The sequence below is a fragment of the Haplochromis burtoni genome, unplaced genomic scaffold, assembly GCF_018398535.1.
Source record: "Haplochromis burtoni strain Fernald_Lab_line unplaced genomic scaffold, NCSU_Asbu1 Contig_583, whole genome shotgun sequence".
NCBI classification, from domain to species: domain Eukaryota; kingdom Metazoa; phylum Chordata; class Actinopteri; order Cichliformes; family Cichlidae; genus Haplochromis; species Haplochromis burtoni.
In genome coordinates this window covers 22096-41314 of record NW_024582944.1, presented here as the reverse complement: position 1 = coordinate 41314, position 19219 = coordinate 22096, and the positions used below count along the sequence as shown (strand labels likewise).

The 19219-nt window shown below is 42.5% G+C and overlaps 3 protein-coding genes across 9 annotated transcripts in view; 2 read left to right on the top strand and 1 right to left on the bottom strand.

Moving 5' to 3' along the window:
- LOC102304556 (A-kinase anchor protein 2) overlaps window positions 1–12344 on the top strand; it is a 91789-nt gene extending 79445 nt beyond the window's left edge. For 5 of the 7 annotated variants that reach the window (XM_005948259.3, XM_042214536.1, XM_005948262.3 and 2 more), the window contains 8 exons: window positions 94–312; window positions 2528–2890; window positions 4041–4139; window positions 4244–4345; window positions 4532–5993; window positions 6791–6969; window positions 7769–7807; window positions 9591–12344. In XM_005948259.3, coding sequence (XP_005948321.1) covers window positions 94–312; window positions 2528–2890; window positions 4041–4139; window positions 4244–4345; window positions 4532–5993; window positions 6791–6969; window positions 7769–7807; window positions 9591–9725 — 2598 coding nt within the window. In that variant the 3' untranslated portion in view covers window positions 9726–12344. The remainder of the gene's footprint in view (window positions 1–93; window positions 313–2527; window positions 2891–4040; window positions 4140–4243; window positions 4346–4531; window positions 5994–6790; window positions 6970–7768; window positions 7808–9590) is intronic. The other 2 variants (XM_042214533.1, XM_042214535.1) reach the window with 2 other exon arrangements.
- Window positions 12345–12451: 107 nt separating this feature from the next.
- LOC121812417 (thymic stromal cotransporter homolog) overlaps window positions 12452–19219 on the top strand; it is a 13123-nt gene continuing 6355 nt past the window's right edge. The window contains exons 1-4 of the mRNA XM_042214537.1: window positions 12452–14611; window positions 16240–16410; window positions 16991–17209; window positions 17650–17821. Of these exons, the coding sequence (XP_042070471.1) occupies window positions 14138–14611; window positions 16240–16410; window positions 16991–17209; window positions 17650–17821 (1036 nt within the window). The 5' untranslated portion in view covers window positions 12452–14137. The remainder of the gene's footprint in view (window positions 14612–16239; window positions 16411–16990; window positions 17210–17649; window positions 17822–19219) is intronic.
- snx30 (sorting nexin family member 30) overlaps window positions 17709–19219 on the bottom strand; it is a 23251-nt gene continuing 21740 nt past the window's right edge. Inside the window, exon 9 of the mRNA XM_005948258.3 lies at window positions 17709–17813. Within this exon, the coding sequence (XP_005948320.1) occupies window positions 17778–17813 (36 nt within the window). The 3' untranslated portion in view covers window positions 17709–17777. The remainder of the gene's footprint in view (window positions 17814–19219) is intronic.

The following is a 19219-nucleotide window of genomic DNA, read 5'->3' as shown; positions in this document are numbered from 1 at the left end:
GTTATTAAATGTCCACATTGTCTTTATTAAACCAACTATCAGTCCGCTTCAGCCGGCAGAGCTTCTGAAACACCAATGTTTCTTTGTTGACAGAAATCATGGCAAGCAGAGGATGTCAGTGACTCAGTCCCGAGAGAGCGAGCCCTGAAAACTGTCAGTTTCCAGGAGTCAGTCAGCGTTATCACTGACAGGCCTGCAGCCATGGAACTGGAGAGCCAGCAGATCCAGCACGACTGTCTCAGCAGTCCCAGTAACAGAGCCCACAGTCCAGTTGGAATGAAAGTAGAGACTCCTGACTGTGAGGTAGTGCAGGTATGCAGATCAAAACAAATCCCCATAACTGACCACTTCCTCCTTTCATTTAACCTCACTCTCTGCTGCTCTTCTACCAAGCCAACCCCGTCTCATCTCGTTCCGCAACATCAAGAACATTGATATGGACATTCTCACTACCAGTTTGGACAATGTTCAGATTCCGGACTTCTATTCTACTCCTGATGATTTGTTGTTATATTATAATAATTGTCTACGCACTGTCCTTGATTCTCTGGCTCCTGTAAAAACCCACTCTGTTTCCTTCGCTCGCTCTGCTCCCTGGTTTACCTCTGACCTCCGAGCTCTGAAGGCCAAAGCTCGGCAGCTAGAGCGTAAATATAAGAAATCTGGTTTAACTGTTGATTCAGAAATCTATAAATACCACGTACTTCAGTATAAAGACTCCATTAACAAGGCCAAACAAAGCTTCTACTCTGGTAATATTTCCGAGTTAATATGTAAATCAAAACCTGCCACATGTCATCTTGACCCCATGCCCACGGGGCTTGTGAAATCCTGCCTCTCTTCTTTACTCCCACTCATCTGTGCTATCATTCACTCTTCTCTCACCACCGGTATCGTTCCCTCCTTATTGAAGACTGCTCTAGTCACTCCTATACTGAAAAAACCTTCTTTAGATCCTAACAACTTTAACAACCTCCGTCCGATTTCCAATCTACCCTTCATTTCTAAGATACTCGAAAAAGTGGTTGCAGCTCAACTTCATTTACACCTGGTTAATAATAACATCTACGAGAGATTTCAATCTGGTTTTCGCTCATGTCACAGTACCGAAACTGCTCTACTTAAAGTCACTAACGATCTCTTAATCGGAGCTGACTCTGGTCTTCTCACCATTCTCGTCCTTTTAGATCTGAGCTCAGCCTTTGACACCATTTCTCACTCTGTCCTTCTAAGCAGACTTTCCTCTCTCGGCATCTCTGACACACCCCTCGCCTGGTTTCAATCATATCTCCTCGACCGTTCCCAGTTTATTCAACTAAGATCATTCCGCTCTCGTCTATTCCCCGTCACCTCTGGTGTACCCCAAGGCTCAGTTTTAGGCCCTCTTCTCTTTATAATATACATCCTCCCTCTAGGTACCATCTTCCGCAAATTTGATCTTCAGTTTCACTGTTTTGCTGATGACACCCAGTTATATCTCTCTTGCAAACCTGATTCCTCCCTCCCACCTTCTTCCCTTACAGAATGTCTATCCGAGTTAAAATCCTGGTTTACCTCTAATTTTCTAAAGCTCAATGAGGATAAAACTGAGATCCTCCTTATTGGCACCAAATCCAACCTTTTGAAGGCAAACCATTTCTCACTCACCATCGATAACTCCACAGTTCTCCCTTCTCCTCAGGTTAAGAGCCTTGGTGTCATCCTAGACAGTACACTTTCTTATAAATCACACATCAATAACCTCACCCGTTCTGCCTACTTCCATCTACGTAACATTAACAGATTGCTTCCTTCTCTTTCCACCCAGTCTACGTCCATTCTTGTACATAGTCTTGTTACCTCCCGTATTGACTACTGCAATTCTCTTCTGCATGGTCTCCCCCAAAAATCCCTCCATAAGCTTCAACTGGTTCAGAACTCTGCTGCTCGCATTATCACCAGAACCCCCTCCTACCAGCACATCACCCCTGTTCTTCAGGAACTTCACTGGCTCCCTGTGAAACTTCTTCTGCTCACCTTCAAGGCCCTTCATAACCTCGCTCCTTCTTACCTTTCTGACCTGTTAACCACCACTTGTTCTGCCCGTTCACTTCGTTCTTCTTCTTCTGTCCAGCTTACTGTACCTTCCTTCCGCCTCACCACCATGGGAAGCAGAGCTTTCAGCTGCTCTGCTCCCAGGCTGTGGAACTCTCTGCCCCCTGAAATAAGAAATATTGGTTCTCTCCCCCAGTTTAAATCCCAACTCAAAACTCATCTGTTCAAATCTGCATATTCACTGTGAATCCACTGTTTGTTCATTTTATCTTGTGCTTTATTTTATTGTTCTTATTCTGCCATTGTTTTACTAGGTGTTTTATCTTATTGTAAAGTGTCCTTGGGTGACTTGAAAGGCGCTCATAAATAAAATTTATTATTATTACGGTATTATTATTAAGTTAACTAAAAGGTTTTAACTTCTTGTTTTATTATTTGAAATTGGCGGCACATTCTGTCACAGTATTTTGAAATATGACTGTTGTTTCCACAGGAGATCTGCTACCTGGACCAGGTGTTAGATGCAGCCTCAGACACACCCACAAATGGGAACTCCTCTCTGTCACGTCACACCAAACCCATCAGCATAGATGGAACTTCTCCTTCTGTGTGTGTGTCACCCTCCTCCCCTGTCAATCACCACTCGATCGTTGTGGAGGGACAAAAACAAACCACATTTCTCCACCAGGACGAGTCTGCCGTTAAAACCAACGGGCACGCGCAGGGAGACGAGTCTGGGGGCAGCAGGGCAAAGTTTGAGCTGCGAGCATTTCAGGAGGAGAAACGCCCGGCCAAGCTGTTCACCCCTGGAGAGGAGCAGCAGGTCAGGGTGACGAGGAGACGTCCCTCAGAGGAGGTAAAAGGCTGCTGGATAATGTATCAGACTGTAACAAATACGCTATTCAGAAACACAGCCACAGGAGACCACGGTTTGTTTTATCAAATCATGTCTTATGAAAACAAAAATGATGTAAAACAAGCAAAGATGAGTTACTTGGGGTAGGTTTACCCCATTCACTAGCATGCTTTTGTTTATAATGATAAATAATCATTCTAATATGAAAAACAACATAATAAAATGAAATGATTAGTACTTAATGCAAAAAATGTACTTGCTTTCAGTTGCTCTATTTTAATACCAGAGGCCTACTCTTAAAGACCAGTGTTCCTTCATTATTACTATACAAAATATAAAACACCTGGAAACATTTTTTAATGTACAAACTACGTAAGTAGAAAGGTCATGACTGAGATCACTGTAATCTTACTGCCACATAAGACTTCATATTGAATTGTGAAATACAGGCTTGAAGGAAGGAATTTTGAAATTGAAAGTGTGTGGCAACTGTCAGTGACTCATGATATGACATCAAAGCTCAAAAAGACATATGTGGTAACATAAATAGAAACAATGGCAATCCCCTGAAATTCTATCAACAGAAGGGGCTCAAAACACTGTTTTTGATCCTAAGTAATATTAAAGCGTCGTACTAAGACCACAGTCCAGAATGTAACCTCCCACAGGCCTCAGGAGAAGCCTGAAACTGCGACACTTTCCCACAATAGTTACACTTATTCATACACTAAAAGATTTGGCAAAGACTCTGGATTTTGCAAGGTTACTATTTGCAAGGAGTACAACTTAATTCCTTGAGAAATTGTTCCCGTCAAGCTGCAGATTTCCAAGGAAGAAAAACTGCTGAGTAATGGAACAGACACAGAAAGAGCTTTAGTGGTTTGTTCTGAAAAAAAGACAGCTCTGACTGAGATTTATGAGCACCTTACACTGAATGATCGAGACACAACTGCTGTGATTTTACCGCAACACGATTGTGTGACACTGACGTTGCTTGAAAAGCTGTTAGCATTACTTGTAAGATGGCATTAACCAGTACACAATACACAATAAAAACTTTCTTTGTTTCCTTGTTGGTGCACTAGTTTATTGGAAATTCTCTTTGTACATTTTCACACTCTTCTTCTCCTGGTTTGTTTTTCCATGTCAGGTTCAGGAATTGGAGCGTGAGCGTCAGGAGCTGATCAGAGACCAGGCAGTGAAGAAAAACCCTTCGATTGCTCAGCGCTGGTGGAACCCTCCTCAGGAGGTAGATCACATTTAATCTCTGGTAGTTTTCGTTTTTCATTTAAACTGTGTTGTCCTAATGACAAATTGATTGATTTGCCATTTTGTTGTTTCAAATCATTCAAGATCCCTTTGGAAGAACAGCTAGAGGCAGATAAGCTCGAGTCTCTCAGGAAGTACCAGGAGAGGAAACAGCAGCGGCATAATCACACTTATGCATACACACAGGTAAGACACACAAACACATGCACAAAACAAAGGAGCTCAAGCTCACACACTCTAACATGTTCTTTGACTTTGAGGAAGCATGATAAATTTGGACTGTAATAGATTAATTAAAGATGTCTTAAGCCTCGTTGCTGTGCAGTTTTCTAATTGACTCTTTTGTATTCTGTACTCTCATCTGTTTTGCAGCCTCAGGTGTCAGGCCCTCCCACAGTGGTAACCCTTGATTCGGAGCTAACCAGGAAGGAGGACATCGTGGAGGAGCAGATCAACTTCTCCTCTGCTAGGAAGCAGTTTTTGCAAGGGGAGGCTACCAAGAAGGATGTAGCTCCTCAAATATACTCTGCCAAACCCTTCTCGAAATCCACAGCCAGGGGCAGCCACGGGAGCAGTGACATTGTTGCAGAAACTGGGGAGACGCACGTGACCTGGTCTGATGAAAGAACTAAAGATGAATTCACATGTGCGCTAGCTGTGATGACAATCCTACCTGAGGAAGAGGAAGCAAAAGGTCATTTTCATCCAGCTTTTCACCCAGAGGAGTCTGACTCAGGACTGGACGAGTTATCAGTCCGCTCTCAGGACACTACTATATTTAGCTTGGATAATGTTTCTGACAGCGGGGCTTCGCTACCCCCTACCCCATTGCCACTTACCCCTGTGTCACCACCTACCCCTCAGCCAACTACTCCAGTCAACGGGCAGATGAGTGGCAGTCCAACAGAAGATGAGCTGGAGTACCACGCTGGGGTTCTTGTTCAAAATGCCATCCAAAATGCCCTAGCAGCTGAAAACGTAGAAGACTGGCAGCAAGCTGACTTGAATTCTTCACAGCTGAGTACCCCTGCATCTCCATGCTCTGTATCCACAAGCAGCCCAGTGCCAGTTTCTTCCTCCCCTGTGTCTTCTGGTGGAGCCCCCAGTTTCCAGTCACCTGTGTCCTCCAGTCCTGCGCCATCCAACTCATCCCCACAGCCAGACAGGCAGCCAGTGGTGAGAGTTGTTTCCCAAGAGAAGCCATCAGAATCACAAGAGGCTCAGAAGCAACAGCAGTCCCCAAGACCAGCACAATCACAGCTCCAGACGCCTTCTCCTCCACCGTCTCAGCCTGTCTCACCACCACAGAGGCCCAGAGACGGAGGTCCCAGGATTAAAATCCAGTCCTCCTACACCAGAGCGCTTGCTTCATCAGCTCCAGCCCCAGCTCCTGCGCCTGTGCCTGCTCCTGCCACAACAGCTCCTGTCTCTAGGCCAACCCCTGTATACCGTCCCCCGTCTCCTCCAAGCCCAGAGAAACCAGAGTTCAGCTACTTCAGTAAATACTCAGAGGCGGCTGAACTGCGTAGCACGGCGACAGCAGCGCGAGGGCCAGAGGTGGAGGCGGCTAGCGGCCCGTTCCGCCTGCGCTCCAAGAAGCAGCGAACTCTGTCCATGATTGAAGAGGAGATCCGAGCAGCTCAGCAGAGAGAGGAAGAACTGAAGAAGCAGAGGGAGGTGCAGCCTACCGTTGTTGTCCGGCCCAGCGGCACTTCCAGCAGTAGTCATGGACCTGTGAGGACGGGGATGCGGCACGCCACTATTTCCCCCACAGATAAGATGAAGAGCAACAGTTTGCCAACTAGACTCACATTGACAGCACGGACAGCGCCAGGTCAGTTAGTACTGCAGGTCCTCACAAGGGTCATACAGTCATACAGTTAACAAGCTTATTAGTTTATTTTAAATGCCAGAATCAACCCATCAACTTCAACATTACTCAGTTGGAAAGCTAATGGGTAAATATTAGCATGTAAATTTGCTGTTTATGAATTCCTGTGACTAAAAGAGAGAGGTTTTTTTAGCTTCTTTTTTTAACAGAAGGGAGCCATGCAGCCAGCAGCATAAGGAAAAGTTGATGCTGTATTATTCTAGAGTGGTAAAGGAGGAAAAGCCCTATGTTAGAAATGGTCTAAAAGTAGCTCATGAGGTAGAAAAGGTCATCTACTAATTGGAAGTTGGTCAGATCCCCGACTGCTCCAGTTTGTGTGTCAAAGTATTCTTAGGCAAGATACTGAAGATTAAAATGCTCTTTAATGTGTCCATCCGAGTATCTATGTGTGTGAATGTTAGATAGAAAGCACTTAAGTATAGAAAAAGTGCTTGTGTGAATGGGTGTGAATGAGGCATGTTGTATAAAGAGATATTTTATATAGATTTTGAGTGCTCAAGTAAAAAAGTGCTGTATAAGAATCAGTCAGTCCAACCACCCACAAAATGACTGCTTGCATGCTCTTTCCTCAGTCATAGCAGGCAGAGCACAGGTTTTCTGTGTCTTATGTATATCTAAGAACAGTAGCTTTGGCTCCAAACGATGTAAATGTAACAATTTTTAAAAAGAAAAGAACTAAAAAAATGTTTAAATAACCCATAGTATGGATTTTTATTTTTTTTTATTTTTGGGGTTTGCAGGAAAGATTGAGAAAGTTCGACCTGCGCCACCTGTCTCCCCCTCGACCTCTGAAGGAGCCCTGTCTGATGCTGGCAGCGAGGACTCTGGAGGATCACGACCCAAAAACTTCATGCAGACTCTTATGGAAGACTACGAAACACACAAAGTGAAGAGGAGAGAGAAAATTGAGGACAACAGTGTAAGTATTTCAACCCAGGGAAAGATAAATGACTAGACACAGAATAAGAGAAAGAGACTGAGGTGCTTTTCACTGCAAAATCAAAAGCTTTCTGTTGCAGAAAACGCGTAATACAAAGCACCACAAACTAATGTAGTAGTTGTGAGCATCAGTTATTATAAATCCCCTGATCTCTGTGAAAGTGCCAAGAGATGACCCAGTTTGTCCCATAATACGTATTTGTTCAGCCGGGCTTTGGTTAAATCACCTCCCCTAAATGTCAACGCCCGTGACCTGGTATGAGCACATACTGTGCATCACCAAAGGGTAATTCCCAGCCTGGAAGAGAAGAGAGTCAAACAGTCAGAGTGAAAGTAAGAGGGGCTTTCTGTCCTGACCCCATGTTTTTGTCTTTTTTTTAATGTTTTGTAATAAATGTAATTCGAGACCAGAACGCTCATGTATTCAAAATGGGGTCTCACGAAAAGGTGAAAGGTTTGGCACGCAAACAGAAAGAAATTGTTGGAAATGTTGCGTAATCAGAAATGACAGACAGAAGTTTCACTTTTCAGTTCATGAGCACCGCACACTCAAGTTCATATTCACACACAGCAGATCCACTGGGAGGGAACATTTCATTCCAGCTGCTGTAAGATCACATACTTCAAGTTACTTCACTGAATTTATTCCACACAAACATCTCTGCTGCGCAGTTGTTAGATGCTGATGTTGTTGCTAATTGTGCTTTTGTTTATCCATGATGACATCACATGTGTTGACTTCGTGTACTGTTGCTTCTCTCCTCCTGCTTCTTGATCAGTATGCCCGTTTGTTGCTGGCTAACGAGGTAACCACTGAGGTACCTGAGGAATCTCTTCCCTCCTGTAACTGCCTTTACTGACAGACCTGGGTCAGACCATACACATTAGATTCATATACAACAGAGTCCAAGTAGATGGCAAAAATCAGCTTTATGCAGTGCCGTGCAAAAGTTTCAGGTACTAAATGTGAACTAAGGATGGATTTAGATCCACTTCCATAAAGCTTTCTTCAGGGTACAATAAAAAGAAATCTGGTTAATATTTAGTGTGAGGACCCTTTCCCTTTACAGCATCATGGCCTCTCTGGATTCAAAATAAGCTATTTCTGAGTCAGTGTTGATACTAGGGTGAGCTTAAATAGTCAGTTTTGTTTAGGAAGAGTATTTGGACTAAGTGGCCCATGGGAGCCATACTAAGAGCTGGCTGGATTCTCTAAAGACTCAGGAAAAGTGCTTTAGTGCTTCCACCCCGTTAGCTGAGAATATACTGGATTATCCTCTATGAAAGAAAAGAAGTTACAGTTATGAATGTGGTTTCCATTTAATACCATAACCTGCTGTTATGTTTTGAACATCATCAAACTCCCAGCTGAGCAATAAACATGAAGCTCCTGTAATAAAAACCTTTATATAAAAAAAGAGCTCTATTAAAATAATCAGAGTGAGTTTAAATTTGCATTACTTGTGTGTGTCTCACTGGATCGTTGGGATCATAATTTATTAATTGGACTTTGGGTCCTTCATTACATTCAGTTATTAATAATAAGAATCTAAATGTGTTTATTACCTAAAACCTTTGCACAGAAGTGTAGCATATATCAGTATCACCTGAAGAAACTGCCTATTCACAGTGATTTTGACTTCCCGGGTCCAGTTACAGAGTCAGAATGAGAAGAGTTCCACTTCCACTTTGTTGTTTTCATCTTCTAATTGTCCTTCAGTCAGTCTTTTAGAAATGAAACCAGTGCTGAAAATGTAGATGGTAGATTGGAAACCATAGACAGGGCACTTTCTGAACAAAACCCACATGTGTTTTTATGTCTGCTCCCAGGTCTGGTTGTACTCTCATTTCCTTGTTCTGCTCTTTGGTGTTGGTGCTGCATGTGCTTGTCCGTGGATTTGGTGTGAACCTTTAATCCACACATTCCAATTTATGTACATGCTGTATAGTGTTGATTTAAAAAGTTTCTTTCAATATTTAAAACAGAAGGAGCCATTTTAATGGTGCCATATAGCTATATATGATAAATATGTTTGTAAATGATATTCAAAAGTGTGTAGTCGTTAAAAGATACGGTACTTGGGTGTGCTTCAATCTGACACTACGTAATTGGCCTAAGCTTTGAGAAGCTCATGTCCATACTTTTCTATCATCATGACTGCTGTCAGCCCTCTGCCACTACCCACAATCCACTTCACCTACACCCTGTCCTGATCTACCCTGGATTCCAGTTGACAAAGAAATCTTTTCCCCTTGTCCTTGTCTGTCTGCTTGAAGGTGATTGTGAGTATCAGCATGGGTGTGGGAGAGGAATAATGACTGGACACGTTTAATGTGGTGTTCAAGCATGAATTTTCCCTGAAATGGAGTAAAGTTACTTTTGTTGTTGCTGTCAAACACTGCAGGTGCTCTTTATTTTTGTCATTTAATTAAAGTGATTAGATGTGCGCGCCCTCAGTGTTTGACATACACTGCATGTCATGTTAAAGTCACTGTGGCGTGCGTGTTTTGGGGTTTTTGTTGTTGTTGTTTTTTATGTTTGTAACAATTACATCGCTCCCGGTCGCACTTGCATCTGATTGGTTGCTTTGTAATCATCAGGTTCTGGAGGCCACTCGTGTGACCAGGAGGAAAAGTGACATGGCGCTGAAGTGGGAAGCCGGCATCTATGCCAATGAGGAAGGCAAGGAAGAAGAGGAAGAGGAGGAGGAGGAAGAAGAGGAGGAGGAGGAGTAAAAAACTCCCTTCAGAGACAACTAACAAGCCAATTGGAGAGAATGAAGGAAGAGAAAGACTGAAGGAAAAGTGAGAAAGCAAGAAGGAAAACTATTTATTTTATTAAGAGTATCTGAAGATCACATGACCCCAGCAGTGTGAACCAGTGGGGCTTTTTGGACCTGAAAACTGAAGGTATATTAGCATGTTAAGTGGCTGAGGATGTGGGAAATATGTGAAGGTGGTCAGCAATAAAAGAGACACTTCAAAGGTGTTTGATGGTGGTTTTAGAGCAACGTTTAGTGTTTTTAATAGCTGGTAGATGCTAAATGACTGAAATATTCTTAGGATTTTTCACCTTTATGCTATTATTCAAATAAGATCTAAAGCTTTTATTTTGACTGGTTGCCTGAGACTCTCTGATGGTGGTTTCATCTGCGCGTGCTATATAATAACCACAGTCATCTTCTGAAAGTGTGGAAAGCTTTTAATCAAGAGGACGAAATAAAAGATAGGCAGATGCAGCTATTCAAAAAAAGAAAGTTCTGAGAGGAAGTAGACAAGGAGAGGCCAGATCACCCTCTTAGTTTTTGTAATTTCAGAAATACTTTTACCTGGATTTACTACTGGAAAGCTGCTGTGTTTTCCAGGAACCGAACCGAAAGGTGCCCCAAAGCATCACTTTCAGAGCCCATAATGGCACAGTGCAGATATGACACAAGTTTGACACGCTTGCCAGGAGCTTTTGCCTTCTTGTCAAGCATCTTTACTGAATTTTGAGCAGTCAGCATCCTTTTTGTGTTAAATGCTAGTCAAGAAATTAGCAAAACTAGCAAAACTAAACTTGCCTTAGACCGCCAGTGCTTGTCGGTGAACGGTATGTATTGTATCCTCTCCTATCCTGCATTACTACACTGTCGGTAGACCTTAGGGAAAATAAGCAACCACCTTAGATAGAAAGTTTGCCAGTAATCGCTTCTTTTCCAGTGCAAACAGAAAGAAGGGGGGGGGCTACCTGCTGGTAGTGCTTGCACCATTTGAGTGAATGTGTGTGTTAATTAAAGGGCTGGGTCAGGGGTTTTATATAAAAAAATCACTTATTTTACTTTTGTTGGCTACGTCGCTTTGTTGACCTGTGCTTTCTGATGATGTAAGCAGTTGTTTCATGTATTATACTGAGGTAGGACTGTGTATTTGACCTATGAACGTCTGTATCTACTTGCTAGCCGAGGATAAAGTTTGATGAAAAAAATAATCAAAAAAGGTTTTTATAAGAAGTCGTTATACCAAAACAGAATGTTATTTAGAGAAAACCCACCAGCCTGAGCTCTCCACGTCCTTTTTAAGGCGTACAAGTGTGCGAATGGATTCACACTCCTTTCCTAACCTGAAACAAGCACAGCTGAAAAAAAAGTGCAGTGGCAAAAAGAAGGCAATAAAGGTCTTTCGAGACGCTGAGCTGTGCTGTAAGTTGGGCTTGTAAGGGTTTTTTTGTTTTTTTACTAACTGTATTGTGACTGAATTTTGCAGAATGACATTGATTTTGTGTTTTGAAGTGTTGAAATCATACAAAGTGACGAGGAAAAACAGGATTCAGCTTCAAAAGTAAAACAGTAAATACACTTTAACACAACCACACTTCTCCCTGGAGTATAACAGACTGTCTTTAATTTAAAATGAAAAGTAGAAATGTGTCAAACTGGCTGTGGAAACGGTATTTCTGGACAACTTTTGATTGTATTCCTCTGTCGTAGCCTTTGAGATTCGTTTCTGCGTCCAGATGTGAGGAGAAACAAAATCGTTTTTGTAAACCAAAAGTCACAGTTTTGACCTGTCCAAGTGCCCTTCAGCAAGGCAGCAACTTCTCTCTTTGCTTCCAAACACACTGAATGTACGCTGAGCTAAACCACAGATGTAATTGCTGGACATCTACTAACCTATCAAGTCAAGCCACACTTTGCAACTTATTCCACTCGGCTGTCTTGTGATATGCTTTGTCAAGAAAGCGTGGCACAAACGCCATAAACCAAAAGTGAAAATCAAGGACTCATTCCTCTGCGGTGTCCACTTCCACCAAACCCAGAACAAACAATATTAAAACCCACACATATGTTCCAGAGAATCATCCAAGTTCTCCTTTCAGGGTCTTCTGTGGTGCAGCAGAGGTGAAGTGTCTTTAACGCTGGTATGAGATTATTTTTGACTTAAAGGCTAAAAGACAACAGGACGGAAAAGGTTTTCATCCTTGTGGGAACCAATCAAAGTTCTCATTAGAGTCGCTTATGAAACGTACACACAGAGGAATTAATGAATGGTGTGATCTATTATTATTATTATAATTATTATTATTATTATGATTTTGATGTTTGAATTTATGGTGCAGAGATGATTTTATTTATCATTTTAAATGCTGGTAGCTTGTTTTCGGCCTACAGAGCTTCTCCAGTGTGGGACTCACTGTCTGTGTGTGTGATAAAGCAATCTTATTACTACAATATAAACACAGTATAACCCCTGTTCCTATGTTAACCACTTGTATGCTCATACTCTGCTTTGTTATTTTATAGCACATGTAAGGCTCACAGTTACACACCCACTATACATATTATGAATATTTTCTCATTAAAAACAAAACCTGTACATGTGGGTTTCCTGAGTGGTTCATTTGCATGTGTTTTCAGTGTTAATACTGGAAGTGGAGGTGGGGGGATCATTTCATTGTCCATATACATACACTAACCAAAGGGACACTTCATTCACACTTTGCTGTGACCCTATCCTCTGAATGTGGCAGCAGAGATTGAGACTCGTCACACCAGCCAACAGTTTTTCTAATCTTCTATTGTCCAGGCGTTCTGACTGATGTCCCACCAGGATAAGGCCCAGAGGAATACCCAGGAAACGCCTCGGTGTCCCCTACTGAAGAGCTGGATGAGGCAGTTGGTTAGAGGGACATTTAGGCTTCACGTTAGAGACTGCTGCACCTGTGATCTGGATAAGCAGTTGAAAATGGACGAATGGATGGATATTGTCCCGTTTTGGTGTACAATAAAATTTCAGTCTCCGTTTCCTGTTCTAAGCTGACAGGAGTGGCACCTGGTGTGATCTGCTCCTGTAGCCCATCTGCTTCTGTGGTTAACTGAATTACTGTTGCCATCCTATCAGCTCAAAGCATTGTGCGCATTCTCTGACATCAACAGGGCATTTTCATCCAGAGAACTGCCACTTACTGGATGTTTTCTCTCTTTTTGGATCCTTCTCTGTAAACAGACGAGCAGTTTGTGAAATATTGAGACCAGTCTATCTGACATCAACAACCATGCTGTGTTTAAAGTCACTTAGATCATATCTTCCTAACTGTGATGCACAGTTTGAATTTATGTCTTTTTGACTGTGTCTACCTGCCTAAAAACGTATGTCTCCATATGATTGGATGATGAAGGAGCAGTTGAACAGCTACCCACTGACTTGGCCCGGGAGTATACATAGAGTACACGTTACATTACAAACATTTGGAGGTATGTCTCATTATCGGACCAGAACTGAATAAGCAAACACTTCCTTGAGTTCTATTTGTGAGCTGTAAGCAGCAGCTTTTGAAAGTACCTTGTGGTTAGTGCATTGTTGAGCTTGTGGGAACCCATTGTGAATGTGCTTTTTTTCAGTTCAAATTATTTCTATCAACATACAACAGAGACCACTCTAGCAGAAGCCTATCCACAAAGACTGCAGTCACTGCTGTTTATTGGAAGGAAATTAAATGTTTCCTGTTTCAGGCTTCACCTGTTAGAGGATTACCTGCTTTCTGGTTTACCTTGAAATGAGCTGGCAGTAATGTCTGTATATGTGCTGTTGTATGCATGCGATATCTACTTCGCCTACAGCTCTTCATAGAAATTTACAGGAACTGCACATTTGATTTGGCTTTGCAATACCCGTGTAATTACATGGGTGGTGCGTGCTGGGTCTTTTTTCAGCATTTTAAAGTCACACACTGATAATTTATTTAAAAGTGTAAATGAAAATGAAAGTATACCAGCTGAGATGGATTAACTGCCTTCAATGGGTTCATATCTAATGCCATGTTTTGGACTGCAGCTCAGTTGTGTTTTAGTTTTATATCTCAAACCTAGATAAATGCAACGAGAGATGATTTGTGTGGAGATATAATAGGGAGCACAGAGAAATGGTAATGATGAAAATGTAAATAGTGGCCCAGAGCCTGATGAAAGAAGGTGGTTTCCTAAAATCTGACAGAGTGCACTGAAGCCAGCTGATCAGCAGCAGGGGATGAGGAAGTGGGCGTGTTTCCTCGGTGAGGCTGCTTAGTTTGAAGCACACGCGCACACACCCTTCACTTATTACTGACGGAAGCAGTTCTAGAAGACGGTCATCTTTATTTATTTATTTACAGAGCTACAACAATCCAGATCATGGTGGTACCGAACTTGTGTCAAGCAGCCTTCGCGATGCTTCGGCAGATCGAGCCGATCATCGTGCTCGAGCAGCTGGGCAGCACTCTCTTTGATACCGCGCTGCAGATGGTGGTCTGGGACCGCTGTGCCAACGCTACCGACCCGGGCCACTCCAGTGAGGATGCCCAGCAGAAAGCCATGACCGACTTCTACATGATCAACAACCTCATTATCCAGCTGACTCCCATCTTTCCTGCGCTGTTCCTGGCAAGACTGAGCGACCGCGGCCGGAGGAAAGCCCCCATCGTGTCCCCCCTCACCGGCTACCTGTTGTCTAGGGTCATCCTGCTCCTGGTAGTCGTTCTAAAACTGCCGCTGCAGGTGATGTTCGCGGCGGGGACTGTCCTCGGCCTCTCCGGCGGGTTCACCGCATATTGGCCCGGTGTAATGACTCTAGCTTCGCTCGGCTCCACGGCGGCCGACCGCTCCAAGGTGAGTTACAGGCGTGCTGCAGCTGCAAAGCCGTGGAAGGAGCGCAGAGAGGAGCCTCAAAAATAACTTACTTTCAATCACAAAACTTTGTGTTTGACTGTAAAACTGATGATAATGTGCAAAAACTAAGAATTACAAGGATATAAACGAATGAGTTGGGCCATTAAAGAAGACCTTTTCTTTCTTTTTCTCTCTCTCTTTTTTTCTTTTTTTTCTTTTCTTTTTTTTCCAGATTTTTCAGTCTTTCGCTATTATTTTTTTCAGGGATTTCCCTTATTCAAAAATGGCCTTTAGGTTTTATTGCTCATGTGAGCACAATTGGTCGATATACGAGCCTGCGTCACCTCTTTTAACTAAAATCTATGCAATGCAGATGTTGTACCTAAAAGAAACACAATACAACTCAAATATATATTCAGTGAACTTAAAAAAAAAGTAAGCTTAAACCTTTAACATAAAGCCATAAACACTTTCCCCCTCTTAGTCTGAGAGTACTGTGCTTCAGGAAGCATGTTATATGCACACAGGCGGTCAAAAAGAAAATTACATTTAATTACCAAATCACCCAGGGGTTAGCCCCCTCTGCTGTGGAGCCAGCTCCCAGTCTGGATTCCCTCTCTACTTTTAAGATTAAACTTAAGACTTTCCTTTTTGATAAAGCATGATGATAGTTCTAGATCAAGTGACCCTGAATCCTTCCTTAGTTGTGCTGCAATAGGCCTAGAAAGCTGGGAGCTTCCCATGATGCACCGTTTCATCTTCACTCCCTGTGTTAATACACCAATCTGCATGTAGTCATTAGTTATTATTAAGTTATTATTACTACTCTTGCCCTCTTCCACAGTGTTTCTTTGTCCTGTTTGCCTCCCTTCACCCCCAAACCCGTTGTGACAGATGGCTTTTACTCCATGATTCAGCTGAATTGAACTGAAAAAAAAAAACCCAAACAAAAGCAAAACAGTTTACTTTAACTGATTTATTCAAAGGAGCTTGCAGAGAAAAGCGTCTGGACTTCTTTAAGTTGCTTGAAGACGTTTCACCTCTCATCCGAGAAGCTTCTTCAGTTCTAAGGTCAAATGGTGGAGAGTCCCAGATTTAAACCTAGTGGGAGTATCCCCCCACAGAGGGACAAAAGGACCCCCTGATGATCCTCTAATCGCCTGAGCCAAGGTGTGAAACTGGGTGTGGGTCCCAATCAGCCAGAGTTTCGGGTGTGTTCATTGTGAAACCTTATCATGCGAATTCCTGAGGTCAGATGGCCCAGGATGTGAGTGGGCGTTAAGGCGTCTGGGAAGGGATCTCAAAACTGGATTATAGATGGCAGAGAGTTGGTGTCGTAAACCCCCGCCTCTGTTCAAAGATGGTCACTCACAGTGGACATAGATGGTTTCTTTCACTCCTCTTTCAAACCATCTGTCCTCTCTGTCCAAAATGTGAACATTGGCATCCTCGAAAGAGTGTCCTTTATCCTTAAGATGCAGATGGACTGCTGAGTCTTGTCCTGTGGAGGTGGCTCTTCTGTGTTGTGCCATGCGCTTGTGAAGTGGCTGTTTGGTCTCTCCTGACTGAGAACCTTCACAGACTTAACTGATTTATATTAAAAGAAATAACCCTGTGCCCCCTTGCAGGTGTTGATGAAGGTGGAGTTCATGTACGGGTTAGCAGGCGTGGTGGGCAGCCTCGCTTCTGGCCATCTGTTCCACCTGTACAGCTCCAGTTTGGGACATGGGACCATCCTGCTTATCATCAGCACACTGCTGCATCTGCTCTGCCTCTTACACTCCATATTCCTGCTGCAGGTCAGTGTGTGCACGTGAGAGGGTTCAGAGGGGGCGGGGGTCCAGTGTAGCCATGTGTTTTTTGTGTATTTCTAATTGTTTATTTTTATTTTTATTCTTGGAATCAAAAAATATACTGTGAATCAGCTTTGCATGATTCACAGTATATTTTATAATGGCCCTTCATCCACTTTGCTTCTAGCTCCTCCCCCCTTAAAGGTAAGTTTTTTCTGATTAGCTGCCCCTTCAAAACAAAAGGGCTCTGAACACCAGGTAGAGATAACCATATTCAGAGGATCTGATCCTACTGACATCATACAGAGCCAAAAGTAGAAAAAAAAACTTCTTTCTTTTTGGTGACCTCACCATGACCTAATGACCTAAAAGTACATCTATGACATAAAATAAAGAACAGCAAGCTAAATTGTCGATCATTAAACACGCTGCTGTAATAATAATGTGAATAATTACATTAATCTGTAATTATGTGTCTTATAACTAGAACCATCTTTATTCATGTTCTGCCTTCAGTTTTAGCCACACGTGCTCGCTCTACCACCTCGCCGAGCTCATATACCACGCATGTCCGTCTTTATTAAAGGTGAAAGGTGTAAGCGATGGAGAGCCGGAGGAGAACCGCCACCTACTGTTACGCGCCTCCACTAACTCTTCAGTTGTCGAGGCTCCTGTTGAGATAAACAGAGTGAATGTGTCTCTGCTGTTTGTGGCTGCCATCCTGTACGACTTTGCAGTGGGCGGAGCCATTGAAGTACTGGGCGCCTTTGTGCTGAGAGCACCACTCAGCTGGAACGCCACTCTAGTAAGTTTTTTTTACCCCATTTTTGTGATTTGATGCAAAAAAGATGGGATAAAAGTAACACTGCTAGTTTTAACTCTATTTTAAGCAGACGGGACAATTCTAAATATTAGTGTCTAAGCTTAGCCATCGGTTGGCTTGTGATTGGTATGTTGTTAGCTAATGAGCACACCCTTGTTCATCCTCCTTTCTGACTGTATGACTGTAGTCTTCTGAACAGACTGAGGGAACTGAGGCGTGTTTTCCCACAAATGTCTATACAGCCAGGAGTGTTTCTGCAACCAGAGGAGTCGCCCCCTGCTGGTCATTAAGAATAATGCAGATTTAAGGCACTTAAGCATTAATGCCATCTGTTCTAGTTGCATAGTCTGTTTATTATTGCCTCTCTATCGCTGAACATCTCTCCCTTCTTTTTTTTCTCATTTCTTTTCCTCTTTCTTCAGGTGGGGTACGGAAATGCAGCAGGCTGTGTGATCTTCCTCACCAGTTACATAGGTGTCATCGGGTTTCGACGCTGCTGCAGCGACACCTCGCTCATTCTGATCGGCATGGTGTCCTTCGCTGTCGGGATTTACTTCATGTCCTTTGTAACGACGACCCTCACTTTCTACCTCGGTAAGAACAAACATGTTACAGAGATTTTATAGTAAATTTGTGGTGGATTAGCAGCTAATAGAGACACTTCATCCAGAAGATTTGTGGCGGGTTTAGAGCTCATGCCACACGCACAGGCCACATCCTTTATTTTCTCCTATGACCTTTAAACAGAGTAAATAGGCCCCCAGTTTAGCGCCCCTGGTTGATCAGGCTCAATGCAAGCCTAACCTAGGATCCTTTCCTGTGTGTTTTCCCCCACTTTCCAGTATTCTTCTCAGTCATGTCAAATAAAGATGAAAAGCTGCCCTAAAATAATGTGTTTTTAAGTGAGAAAATAAAAAAAATTAGACGCTGAAAGCAACAAAGGCCCAGCTGTGTGACTGCTCCTAACCTGTTCTTCATGTGACACTTGGTATTATCTAAAAAACAGATCAGGTTTAGTTCCCAGAAGAGCTGCGTGTTCAGATTCCAATCGTTGCTTTTATTTTTACTTTGCCAAGTGGTTCGCACAGCAAACAGCAAATGGGAAAAAAAATTTGTGTTTATGCTTTGATGGATTAGAAAGTTTGACTCAGCAAGCAAAATAAGTTTGTGTGCTAAAATTCAAGCTGTTTATTTGAGTTTACGTCAGACCTAAAACATCACCATGAATCATAAAAAAGTAGGAACCAAAACAAGGAACTAGGAGTGATTATAAGCCATAAACACTTTTTCCCCCTTAGTCTAAGAGTGCTGTGCTGCAGGAAGCATGTTATATGCACACAGGCAGTCAACAAGAACATTACATTTAATTGCCAAATCAGCCAGGAGTTAGTTTCAACCAATTAAGTTTGATAAGGTTTATTTAACCCTTTGATGCATGAATTATGACCTCAATCAGGATTTTTTTCTTAAGTATTTTTATTCATCTTTAGGCTTGAAAAAAGATTTTTGAACTTCATTTTTTTAAACATGTACTTTGCAAAGAGTTTTTTACATATCCACTTAGTCCACTGGCTAGCCAGTGGGTGGCAGGGTATGGAGTCACACATCAGTGTCCAATGTGGTGGTTTATGTGCAAATATGCTATTCAACACTGACACAAATACAAGAAAACAGCCTTTGAATAGCTGTCCACTGTAGTGACCACTATAAGAGATCTGCATTCTTACTGAAGGCTAAGACATTCAATACTCAATGTGTACACCCAGCAAACAGCTACTCAGCTGAAGCTCACGGATAAACATGTGGAAATGTAAAAAAGGGACATTTCTCAGCAGTTGTGGTCTGGTCTATTTTCTGGCTATAAACAAATGAGATACTTTGCCTTAATTATTGTTTGGGCGGGATTGGCACCACTAGGATGTTTTTTATTTGCTATTTATCATACTTCACTTCTGAACTTGGACAATATATATACATATATATATATATATA